The 12583-nt window shown below is 56.6% G+C and overlaps 1 protein-coding gene across 1 annotated transcript; it reads left to right on the top strand.

Annotated features, from left to right (window-relative positions):
* The first annotated feature begins 9445 nt into the window (after nucleotides 1–9445).
* On the top strand, nucleotides 9446–12367 carry TPRG1L (tumor protein p63 regulated 1 like). Its single transcript, XM_061160547.1, has 5 exons — nucleotides 9446–9748; nucleotides 9875–9966; nucleotides 10044–10220; nucleotides 11064–11217; nucleotides 11853–12367. Exons 1-5 carry the CDS (start codon nucleotides 9539–9541, stop codon nucleotides 12045–12047), a joined length of 828 nt encoding a protein of 275 aa, XP_061016530.1. The 5' UTR covers nucleotides 9446–9538; the 3' UTR covers nucleotides 12048–12367.
* The last annotated feature ends 216 nt before the right edge of the window (nucleotides 12368–12583 follow it).

Raw genomic sequence — 12583 nt, 5'->3', positions numbered from 1 at the left:
CAAGCTGCTTTGCCATAACAAGGGTGTGATCCATGAAGGGACCCGCATCACCCTTATTTAACTGCAAATTTTCACCCATCTTTCTTCTGAATAAACTTTGGAGTCCCTTATCCAGCACCTTCAAAGTTGCTTTGGACTTTTCATTAGAATTTTGTTAAATGTACTCATTAATTCCAGAAGATCTGGCATCTTCACAGTGATCCAACTCCAAGAAAGTCAAGAAGCTCAGGGGGAGATTTACTCTGACGGTGGAGGCGACGTGCGTGGCCCACTAGTCCACTGAAGCTCTCCGGTCCCCACGCCTCACCCACATGGCCTCACGCGTGTGGCCCCCATAGGCTAAGGCTTCATACACTCTTTGAGCTGGAACTGGGGTGTGGGGGATGGAATTCTGCTCAGCCCAATTTCCCATCCCTGAGGCCATTAGACCAACTATAGCCAAACCTCCCAACTCCAGCCTGGGATCGCTGGCTCAGTTTACAAGGTGCAGATGAGCAGCTGGTAGTCAGGATCCTGAGTGTTTGCGGGGACACAGGCCCAGAAGAAGTCCCCAAACATGAGCTTTTTATGAAGAGCACTTTTAAAAGACACTGCTTGTTGATGTTTTTGTCTCATTCTCTAATGGAAATGATAAAAATAGCCTTTGGCCCAAGGAAAATAAGGTGGGGAGGAGGAAGAGGCGTGTTCCCAGCCTGACTGGCCCCTCACACAGCCGCCTGCTCCCCCCACCCCCATGCCCAGAGCTGCAGCCCCTCCTCGGTTGTGCCCAGTCCCAGGGAGTTGGCAGACAGGGTCCTGCAGAGATGGCCTAGCACAGCACGGCTCCCTGAGCTGGACTTGTTTGCAATCCAAGAGAAGAATCCAGTATTCTGTCTGAACTTTTACAGGCGCCTCTCTTTGACAAGAGAGCAAGCAAATTACTTAGTGCCAAAGGTGTTTTCAGGTTCCAGAAGAGAGGGCCTGGTATAGGCAGTGTCCACAGGGAGTTGGGCACCTGTGATCGTGTGTGTGTATGTGTAGGGGGAAGCCCACCATTTCCTACTGGGAGGGGACCTCAAATCCATTATCACCCCTCGCTGGACCAGATGACGAGTTAAGCAGAGCATCCAAAACCCTACACCAAATGCCTCTCCAGCCAGATGGATGCTCTCAGGCTCTGCTTCCAGAATCCCATTCTAAATCTCCTCTTTCACCCCAGAGAGAGACTGACACCAAAGAGGCCACCCACACAAACACAGTCAGGTTGTGCGATGGGGCCGGAGAGGGGGGGTGGACCAGGATTCTGGAGCAGACGCCAGGGTCAGGGCCCCTCTACTGTGCAGCCCTGGGTGAGGCCCAGTGCCTCTCTGTGCCTCCATCCACGTGGTGGGCCAGGAACGCAGAGTATTGGCCCAGAATCCGGTTCCTGCTCGGCCGCTGATCTGATGGCCTATTGGCTGGCCAGCAAGTTGACTACTGCTCAATGGACAGACAGGCTTGGCCCGCCCACTTCACTCTTCCCTCTCTTTACCTGGGGTGAGGAAAGGGGCATCAAGAAGGGGGTTACAGACCCCTGCCAACCTTGAGAGCAGAAAACCACCCACTCATGCACCAATGCCAGACTAAGCTGTATCCCCTGAAAAGTCATCTTTCTAAGCCCTGGCCCCCAGGACCTGCAAATGTGACCAGACATGAGAAAAGTGTCTCTGTAGATATAAGTTAAGGATGTCAGAAAGAAATTGCCCTGGACTTACCCTCAGCCCAATGACAGGTGTCCTTGTAAGAGAAAGAGGGAACTTCCCTGGTGGTCCAGTGGAAAAACTCTGCACTTCCAAGGCAGGGGGCACAGGTTCGACCCCAGGTCAGGGAACCAAGATTCCACACACCGCACAGCCAGAAATAAATACATAACAAATAAATAGAAGTCCAATCTGAGGTTCCTTAAGGAAACTTCCAGAAAGAAGATACTTAGAAAGAAGGAGGAGACCTGAGACCCAGGGAGACCCAGGGGAGGTGTCGTGGCCACATGCAGGCAGGGTGGGAGGGGCACACTCACAAGCCCAGGGACGCAGGAGACTGCAGCCACCACCAGAAGCTGGGAGAGGAGCACAGAGAAGATGCTCCCTGCAGCCTCCAGAGGGGCCAGCCTGGTCGCTCCTCCATCTCAGGCTCCAGCCTCCAGACCGTGAGAGAGCAGCTTGCTCTCATTTTGACGCCCAGACTTTGCATTTCTCAGGAACAGTCAATATGTGTTCCCCTTCCTGTCACCCCTCGACTGCCATGCTGACCAGAACCAGGGCAGATGCCCCAGTCCCAGGCAATGGCCTTTCCAAGACCTCCTGGCCCCCAACCCTATCCTGGTATCATCCAGTGACCCTCCTGAACCCACTTGCCTGAGGGCAGCACACCAGTGTGGCCAGACCTTCCCCGGGTTCCATCTTCACACCTCAGCTCCCGCCAGACGGGCACAGGGCACTAGGGGCTCTGAGCATGGTGAGGTGGGTAGCAGGGTGGGGGTAGAGGAAGCCCGCCCTCCCCGTCAGAGTGCAGGATGTGATGAAAGTTACCATGGAGACGACTCAGCCTTTAGACACTGCAGGAGTGCCATGTCCGTGTCCTTCCTGTCTCCCCACATTCTGCTTCTATGCTTTAAAGTCAGGGGGTTTGGAAGCCCACCCCCTCCTTGCCCAAGGCCAGGGCTTCCCCCAACCCTGTCTGCTGGGAGGGGTGTTTCTCTGTTGAAAGAAATCTACCGAAGATCAAGAGCAGTCTCTCCAGTGCACCACATGGCAGCTCTCAGGTGGGCCTCCAGGGCCAGGGCAGCCAGCAAGCACTGTCCAGCCTCTGACCAGCCCTGAGTCCACAGCCTGGTTCCCCAGGAGGGAGAGGCCTCACCCAGAAGGCAGCTGTCTCTGGAAGGTGAGTGTGGCCCACAGAGGAGTCCCTGGGCTCTGCCTTAACCTCTGACCCAGAGCCCCCAGGACCCCTGGAGCCCCCAGAACTCCTGGAACCCTGGCAGCACTGAGGGCCTGCCCCTGCAGTTCCCACAGGCATGTGCCTGACCTCCCTCTCCATCAGAGGCAGAGTTCAAAGGTGAGATCCTTGGATTTGGTAAAAACAAACAAACAAACAAAAACACTAAGCCACAACATCTGGAGTTAAAACAAGAATCCACACTTTCAGCTGAGACTTCGCGGCCTCCCGTTCGCCTGGGGAAGAGAAGATGACCATCATCTGTTTGCTAACAGCCACCCCAGCACGGGACGCTGCTCTGAAGGCCCCGTGTGGGAGATCCTGCCACCTGCTGGTGGGAGTGGGAACAGCCTTTCAAAGGTCACAGCGCCAACCCAGGGGGACGCAGCTCGGGAGGGGCAGCCACAGCCAGACCCAGCAGGAGTCCCCTGCCCCCATCCACGACCACTGTGCTCGTGTGGACAGCGCTGAGCACCATCCGAGCCTCCTCGCTGTTTGCACCCGTCCACCCCTCTCACGGGGAGAATTGCGTCCCCTCCCCAGTCACACTCGAGTCCTAACCACTGCCATTTGGTACCCGGGGCTGCGTCTGGGGGTCTTTGCAGGTGTCATCAGGTTAAGATGACGTCACCTGGGCAGGCCTTAGTCCAACATGGAAGAGGAGAGAGAATTACCAGGAGAAGAAGGAGGGGGCATCAGGGTGACCTGGCCACCAACTCAGGACCTCTGGCAGCCGCCAGGGGCTGGAAAGGGCAGTGGAGAGTTTCCCCTACGGGTTTCAGGGGGGAGCATGGCCCTGCAGACACCTGACCTTGGACTTCTGGCCTCAGACTAGACTGTTGTTGAAACCCCCCAGTCCGCAGGTAGTTTGGGATGGCGGCCCCCAGGGGCCAGCACAACTGGTGCCAGGTGTCCGACGGATGCTGTGACCAACCCAGACATCTCTCAAGTTTGTGGATGTTCAAGTTACCTGCCATACCCCTTCCACATCCACTAAAGGCTGAGACACCTGTTCAGCATCCTCACTGCCATGCCCACTACTGCCAGTATCCTGGGACCTCAGGGCCCACCCTCTGGCTGGTCCTGGCCCCTGCTCACCCATCACTGGGCACCCAATTCCAAGATCAAGACTCAGTCCTTGTTCCCCTGCAGAGCGCTGTCTCTGTGACACCAAGGACTCCAGCACCCACTGCAATGAGAAGCCTGCGCACCGCAACTAGAGAGTAGCCCCCGCTCGCCACCACAACTGGAGAAAAGCCAAGGTAGCAGCAAAGACCAGCACAGTCAAAAATAAATAAAATTCTAAAAAATAATTAAAGCAGACATATGACCTGCCACAGACAGGCTGTTCTAGTTGGCATCAGACTCAAGCTATCTCCAGCCTCTGGTGTCCAGACATCAGGCCCTGCTCTCCATCCCTCCACACTGTTGGTTTCAAAACCAGCCACACGCCAGGGCAGCAAGAGGCCGAAGGAAGAGGCAGACACTCCAGATAGGCCAGGGGCAGGTTGACAAACAGGGAACTTGCTCCTGAGGCTTGTCTTGGGCACTGCAGGTCCAGTGGGTCTCTGCACCCACCTGCCAGATCGTAAAAGTTCACGCAGAGGCCTTCACGGGGCTTAGTCACGTGACTGTGGTCTCACCAGCACCTCATTCTCTTAAGGCTGCTTCTGTGGACTGGCTCCCACTTCAGGGCTGGTGGGCCAGACAGATGTTCAAGGAGCTTCCTGATGAAGGAAATGCTCACATACTAAGGTCTGGGGAAGTTGTTCTGGCTGATACAGGAGATAACTTGAATCTGATGGCAACTAGAACAGTCTGTCTGTGGCAGGTCATATGTCTGCTTTAATTATTTTTTTATAACTTTACTTATTTTTGACTGTGCTGGTCTTCACTGCTACCTCAGCTTTTCTCCAGTTGTGGTGGCGAGTGGGGGCTACTCTCTAGTTGCAGTGCGCAGGCTTCTCATTGCAGTGGCTTCTCTTGTTGCAGAGCACAGGCTCTACAGAGTGCGGGATTCAGTAGTTGTGGTTCCCAGGCTCCAGAGCACAGGCTCAATAGTCATGGTGCACGGGCTTAGGTGTTCCGCAGCACGTGGGATCTTCCTGGACCAGAGATCAAACCCGAGTCCCCTGCATCAGCAGGCGGGTTCTTTATCACTGAGCCACCAGGAAATTCCTGTCTGCTTTAATTATTAAAGGGAACACTGACCAGAAGTAAAGACTACCCATGTTAAAAATGAAGATTAAACACCTCCCCTCGTGGGATACCAATGCTGGTTACTCCCTCCACAATATGACTCGCTTCCCAGGTGCCAAGGCCACACTGAAGCCCCGTGTACGTGCCGGTCTGCTTTTTGAAACCTTGAAGGAATGTCCCCCTAACTCATTTGATGTTCTCTGTTCTGACAAGGCAGAAAACTGTGCTGAAAACCCTGCTTCTCCAGAGCAGTTCCTCTGAGTGATCTGACAGGTAGTCTTCCGGGCTACAGTTTGGCTCTTTTCTGTTCCTATATTAGATAGCTCAATGATTATTTTCGTCAACACTCCGATTGCCTGGGTCCAGCTTGAGGGTCGAGAGTGGTCCCATTCTCTCAATGACCTCCTCCCGGTCACCAGTTCCTATTAGATCTGCTGATGCCTTGGTCAGACCAGAACCTAGACTCAAGGTCCCCTCCATTGACCTTGCTGGGAAACTCTCCTACATGTCCTGCAGGGGGCGCCAGGGGCAAGCGCCAGGCCCTGACGGCCCTGCCTGGGGCCCCTGGTCACAGATTAAACCTGAGGGGCAAGGACAAGGCTTGCTCACAGGCCCCAGTTTCTCTGCAGTGATGCGGCCCCATGGCAGCATCCCGTGGGAGCTGGGACTCAGGGCGCATGCACCATGCTGACGCTCTGGACCTGGCTTCCCTGAGGATAACAGTCCATTGTCTCTGACCCCAGAGTCACCTGTCTTCCACACCATCCCTGAAATCTTGGTGGCTTAGCCTGTCAGCTCCCAATTGGGGTGCCATCCCTGACCCCTCACAGGCCTTGGTGAATACTCATTCATAGGAGCTTGTCCTCCCTTTTCCCCTCATCTTTGGCCACAGCTGCCTGGCAAACTCCAGTCCAGCTACTGGCTTCTCCCACTCCCGCCAGCTGCCGTGTGGAAGGTTCCACTGAGAACCTACCTGAGGACTCCCAGAAGGCTAGCCTGGTGGTCCCCATGCCCACCTGAAGCAGCTCCTTGCTTGCCATTGAAGAAAGCAGATGTCCCAGAATCGCTCCATGCCATCCCCCCACTGCATCCGCACCCCACCACCTGTCCACACTCCACTCTCTCCCTCTATCCCTGAGCAGACGGAGCCCTCCTACTCTAAGTGGACCCAAATCCCTGGGCTCTAGGTTCCGCCCATCGACCTCCTCGAGAGCTGGGTCCATTCACCGGCCTTTGTCCCCTTTCTTCAGCCCCTCTCCTGTCCTTGACTCCACCGATGCCCATGAAGCATGTGGGCCAGGGATTTCAGATGGCTCTCTCGGCACCTGTGAGCTTGTTTTGAGCCTCATGATAATCTGGGAGCCAGGTTTCATCATCTCTGCTCTCCAGACAAGGAAAGGGAGGCAGAAAGGTTAAGTACCGAGTTCAAGGTCAGCACAGCTATGTGTGAATGAGTGGGCTGGGCCCTGCAGGGCTGGCTATCCCTCGTAAATGACCAGGCCTCTTCCATCCCCACACTGATGCTGCCTGCCAGCATCACTGCTATCCCCTTTCACCTACCCCCTCCCCTCCTTCAGCCTCATCCCTTAAACCATGGCCCCTTCTCATCCCTCCTTCCTCGGCTGAGTCGACCCTGATCAAGGTCGTTGTGAAGTCATGCCACCAGCGCTTGATCGTGTCTCCCTGGTCGTCGTGTTTGAGAGTGCGTGAGCACATGGACTCCCCGTGAATCCCGTGGAGGACGGGTCTCCTCTGCCTGTTCTCATGGGCCACCGGCGAGGGGCAGGGGTGGGGCCGGGACACAGGCCCTGCACTCCAGGGCTCTGTGTGACCTCCGCAAAGTGACAGCCTCTGGGACTGTTTTCTCCTTGGCTGAATGGGACACGCACGTGTTGGCAGAGCAAAGACGATATCTGCAGCACAAGAGGCCCTGAGCAGAGGCTCAGAGAACAGCATGAACATGCTTAACACTGAGCTGGCTCTGGGTCTGGCGGGGCCCTGTGAGTCCCAAGTCCTCACTCACAGACTTCTCCCAACAGCCATAGGAAGCAGGAACTGTCATCATCTCCACTCAGTAAAAAGAGACTGAGGCAGATGGGGCTTGAGGGTCCCAGTTCAGTGGACAGAAGCAGGGGAGCCGGGATTCAAGCCCCTATGAGGCCACTCACCCAGCTGCCACTGCTGAGTCCCTGTACTGAGGGGACTCAGGAGAGGGGCCAGCAGGTCTCCTAAGCTCAACCGCTCAGGCTGACCCTCTAGGGCCGGATTCAGGCCCACCCTGCAGGGACCAGCAGAGCAGACTCAGCTAGAGGCTCTGGCTGCCAGAGAAAGTGGCTACTTCCCACTGGGTGTGACACGGCCCCTGGTCCCCCAGGGGCAGCAGTTTCTGTCACTACACCATCTCAGCAGGCTGGCGGGGCTAGAAGCCCTTTGCTGTCTCTGTACACTCAGCCCTCTCTGAGCCCTCGGTCTTCCCAGGAAGTGAAGTACCAAAGCTGTGAATATTTCAGCATCTGTGGCATTTTCAACCCTCCTGTTTCTGTGGATGATGATGTCCAGGTGGAGTGGTGAGGGGCTGCCGAGGAGCTGCCATGTGCACGGCTTGGTGACCCCCCCTAACCTCGAGAGATGCCCTGGGAAGGAAGGCCAGCCACCCTGGAATCCTTCACAGCCCAGGAGCGCATCTGAGTCTGCAGAGCCAGGAGCGCCATGGCTGACCAGCCGGGCTATGCCAACTATGCGGCCCCAGGCACCTGAGCGGCATTCTCCAGGCCTGTTTCTCCAACTGCAGCACGTGTACAAGAGAGGGGTTATCTCCCTGGGCTCTTATGAAATTCAAAGGATTGTGAATTTGGGGGTTATAAACCCCAAAGCACAGTCATATGCCAAAGGCTGGTTTCTTGAAATTTCCTAATAGGGTATGCGCATGTGCACTTGAGTACACACACACATACACACACACAAAGGATTACCTAACAAACACAAGTGAATTATACACAGGACAGACACACAGTAGGTGACTGTATGACACAGCAAAGAACTAGCAGTGAGTATAGTTAATGGCAGTGTCTCCTGGGGAGGGGCTGCTAAACCCCAATATCAGAGGATGGACACAGCAGGATTGAGGCAAGAAGCCTTTTGGGGTGGGGGGAGTAGCTGGAGGCGTGACTACAGGCAGTGGAAGGACAAAGTGACCAACCAGGTCAGTATCACAGGTGCTGACATTTGGGAGCAGCTGTAAACTGTTGTGGCTGCAGCCCTTAGGTTTCCAAGACAACGGGACAAGGTGGACGGAGATGAGATTGCTTTGGCCAAGACCAGGGAGCTGAGGTCCCCGGAAGGGACTGCGGATGCCCAGGGTACCGCTAGCCGCAGGCAAGATCACTCAGGGCAAGAACACGTCTAACAAGCGCAGAGCAGCAGCAAAGAACCCTGGTTCGGCCCTCAATGGAGTGACAACGCCCGGTTCCTCCACCGTGTCCCCTTCCGTGGTGCAGGGTCGGAGCTCTGCTTCCCAGGCCGCGGGGAGCACGTCTGCATTTAACACAGCGCTGGGGGCTATGTCCGCGCTGCTCCACCCCTGAACCCGCGGTCAGAAAGGCGGAGGCGCTCAGGAAGGGGCTCTGCTCCCGCCGGCCTCCTCTCCTCCAGTCCCCGAAGCCCGCGCTCCCCCTCCTGTGCAATGCGGACCCCTGGGAGGGGCAGAGCTAATCCAGGGGATGGTCACTCCGGGTGGAGTCGCGTCCAGGAGGCGGTCGTCCAGGGCAGGAGGTGTAACCAGGGAAGTGGTCTCCCCCATCAGGGGTCCGCATCCAGGGGGCGGTAGTCCAGGGCGTGAGGCGCGTCCAGAGTTGTCAGCTCTAGCGGGGGGCGCGTCCAGGGGGCGGTCACTCTGGGCAGGGACCGGTCACTCTGGGCAGGGACCGGAGTCCCTCCCCGGAGGTCCGCTGCACTTCAGCCGAACATGAATAGAGATGCGTTGACAGGGTGCGGTAGGCACCTGACTACCTTCTCCTCACCGGCCCTCCGCGTCGCCTTGGCAACCGGCCTAGGTCCCGCCCTTTCCAGGACGCGTAAACAGGAAGTGGGCGTGCGCGCGGCGTGCGCTTCCGGCGCAGTGAGGGGCGGGAGCGATTGTGAACGGCGGCGGGCAGGACCAATCGTGGAAGACACCTGAGGGACGAGCCAATCGTCAGGGCCGGAGCGGGCGGGAGGGGACTAGAGACTGAGGCGGGACTGGCGAGACAGAGCCAATCGCGGCGGGCCGCCGGTGCTGGGTGGGCCCTGGGGCGGGGCCGAGGGTCCGGCGGAGGTGGAGGCGGCGGTGGCGGCTGCTACTGCGGCCTTGTCGGGTCCGGTCCGGGGTCGCTCGGCTGCGGGCGCGGTCATGCTGCAGCTGCGGGACTCGGTGGACTCGGCGGGCACGAGCCCCACAGCGCTGCTGGCGGCCGGCGAGGAGGTCGGGCCGGGTAGTGGCGGCGGCGGCGGTGGCGGGGGGCGTCCGGGGGCGGGCACGCCGCTGCGGCAGACGCTGTGGCCGCTCAGCGTCCACGACCCCACGCGCCGCGCCCGCGTCAAGGAGTATTTCGTGTTCCGGGTGAGGCTGGGGGTAGGCGTAGGGGTGGGGGCGGGGGCGGGAGAGGGCGTGGGCCTGTGGTGCCGGGGGCGGGGCGGGGCGGGCGAGCGAGCGGGCGGGACCTGTGACGACCTCCGCTCCGCGCAGCCCGGTACCATCGAGCAGGCGGTGGAGGAGATCCGCGTAGTGGTCCGGCCGGTGGAGGACGGAGACATCCAGGGGGTGTGGCTGCTGACCGAGTAAGGGGGCGCGCCCAGGGGAGGGGCCCGGGCACCTGTGGGCTCCGCAGCGCTGATGTGACCGCTGCCGCCCGTAGGGTTGATCACTGGAACAACGAAAAGGAGCGACTGGTACTCATCACCGACCAGGCGCTCCTCATCTGCAAATACGACTTCATCAGCCTGCAGTGCCAGCAGGTGGTCAGGGTGGCCTTAAACGCGGTGGACACCATCTCCTACGGAGAATTCCAGTTTCCCCCGAAATCGCTCAACAAGTAAGTCTGTTCAACAGAGAGCCCGCTCCAGGGCCTCCTCAACAGCCCTTCCGAAACCAGCCCCCAGTGGACGTCTTGCTTTAATATCAGTAGAGTTTAGAATAGACACGGGTGACTTCTGCCCAGCAGGGTGCATTAAAAGGGATTCTGGCACAAGAGACAGCTATTAGGCTTGTAGTAAATGAATTGAGGATACATTAACATAGGCCTGACACAGGTATTCTTCAGAGAAGAGTGAACTCAGCACTTTATCCCTGCCAAGAAAGGATTGGCAGCTGTCATGTCGAGCTCTGTTGTGGTTAATTTTTAAAAGAAAAAGGTAGCACATTGCTTTGATTTACAGATATTATTGAAGATTAAATTTGGAAAGGTTTAATGGCCAACTTTCAAGAGCTGATCTTCATCTGTTAGGGAGCTTTCTGAAATATGAGAAACCTAGACATGAGTATACTCAGTTGAATTAAATGGTAAATTTTAGGGTTTTGATATAGAGATTTGGGTAGGAAATTCAGGAAGTTCAAAATTCTAAACAACAATAAAATATTCTGGAAAAAAGGATTTGGAGTTGGAAAGCATTATTTGTTTAGTTAGAGCACTATATGTTAAATTTATTAATCGTGTAAAGATTAGCTTAACTAAGTGTACTCAGTTTGTCCTGTCTTAAAGTGCTGAAAGCTGTTGTTATTAGACATGCTGTTCTTGTCCTTGACTGTTGTGAAATGGCCATCATCAGTCTCGCCTTCACCAGTGAGACTGCTTTTTGTTCCCACACCTGGCACCAGGCAGGTGCTCTGGGGTGCAGGCCTGCCTGTGAAGTCTGGTCCCTGTCTTCTGACCCTGCAGGCGAGAAGGCTTTGGGATTCGCATCCAGTGGGACAAACAGAGCCGCCCATCCTTCATCAGCAGATGGAACCCGTGGTCCACTAGCGTGCCGTACACCACATTCATAGAACACCCGATGGCCGGTGTGGATGAGAAGACAGCCTCTCTGTGCCAAGTAAGGACATGGACAGCAGCAGCAGCGCTGCCCAGCGGGGACAAGCACCTTCCAGGCCTGCACTGCTCAGCACGGTGGCCACGTGGGGCTGCTGAGCACTTGAGTGGCAGCTAAACTGAGAAAATAAACTTTTAAATTTTTAAAAACTTTAATTATGTTTAGATAGCCCTGTGTGGTAAGTGGGTACTGGTCAGTGTGGTGCTGTGATGTGGCCCTGGTGGCTGTGGTCATTTTGGAGAAGGGCCCAGAAGAGCTTTGGGTTGTGCCAGCTGACCCCCACCCCTGCTAGAGCTGGGCAAGCTGCACGCTCCGCAGGAGAGGAGACCTGGGGGTGATGGGCACGGGGGCCGGGACTGGGGACAGGCCCCCCACTTCCAGCCACGTGCTTTAGCTTGCTGCCTGCCTGGTGGGTGGTGGGGAGCATCCGCTGGGTCACCGTGGCAAAACTCCTTCGAGCGGAAGAGGGAGGTCTGTGAGGACTAGCTGTCGTCCGTCATGGGTGAGGGCGGAGGTGAGAGTCACACCCAGGAGGTGAGCCCATGGGCCGCTGGGTGTGGCTGGGAAGGCCTCTTGTCCAGGGGTGGGGGACCTCGTGCAGATCATCTGCTCAGACTCTGTGTTTTCTCTCTCTGCAGTTGGATGGTTTCAAGGCTCTGTTGATCCAAGCTGTCAAGAAAGCCCAGAAGGAGAGTCCTTTGCCAGGGCAGGAGGGCGGCGTGCTGGTCCTGGAGTGTCCACTCCTCATTGAGACCTACGTGGGGCTCATGTCCTTCATCAACAATGAGGCCAAGCTGGGCTACTCCATGACTAGAGGCAAGATCGGCTTCTAGATGCTGCACGTGGGGCTCTTGCCAGGAGAGGCGGCCAGCAGGACTCTGGGAGTGACAGACCTTGGTCCAGCTCCACTTCGGCTGGCAGGGTCCATGCCCCCTACCTTCAGGGACCTGGGCACCATGAGTGCAGTCAGGTGGACCGAATACTGTAGCTGGATACTGAACAGATGATCACGTGAGCTCCAGACACAGCAGAGGGAACCTGTCAGCATCCTGGCCAGGATCTCAGTCTCCGAGTCCCCTGTGTCTCCATTCGCCTCCCTGTGGTCCCTCCCCACACGCCCTGGAGCATGTTAACAATAAACGTCACGTGATTAGCCATGTAGTTCGCTCCATCCGGGGATGTGCCTGGGACCCAGCGCCCGTGGTTTCAAGTCTGGGTACAGTTGGTGTCCAATTTTGCATTTTGAGATTTAATCCATCTTCTTAAAGTTAATATGGAAGAAGCCAGCAGACCACCAGCTCAGCGAAAGTTGGCCTGCCTTGTCAGCTCCTAAATGGACTGTTGCTTTTGTGGAAATGCGTGTTTGACC

Source organism: Dama dama, chromosome 14 (genome assembly GCF_033118175.1).
Source record: "Dama dama isolate Ldn47 chromosome 14, ASM3311817v1, whole genome shotgun sequence".
Lineage (NCBI taxonomy): Eukaryota > Metazoa > Chordata > Mammalia > Artiodactyla > Cervidae > Dama > Dama dama.
The sequence above is the reverse complement of the archived record's forward strand: the minus strand, read 5'-3'. Positions and strand labels throughout refer to the sequence as shown.

What these genes read in the sequence shown, in the direction of transcription:
- TPRG1L (XM_061160547.1), top strand. Translation starts at nt 9,539, where the DNA reads ATGCTGCAGCTGCGGGACTCGGTGGACTCGGCGGGCACGAGCCCCACA. An exon ending in AGGAGTATTTCGTGTTCCGG is followed by an intron (nt 9,749 to 9,874) that starts GTGAGGCTGGGG and finishes CGCTCCGCGCAG; the next exon opens with CCCGGTACCATCGAGCAGGC. An exon ending in GGGGTGTGGCTGCTGACCGA is followed by an intron (nt 9,967 to 10,043) that starts GTAAGGGGGCGC and finishes TGCCGCCCGTAG; the next exon opens with GGTTGATCACTGGAACAACG.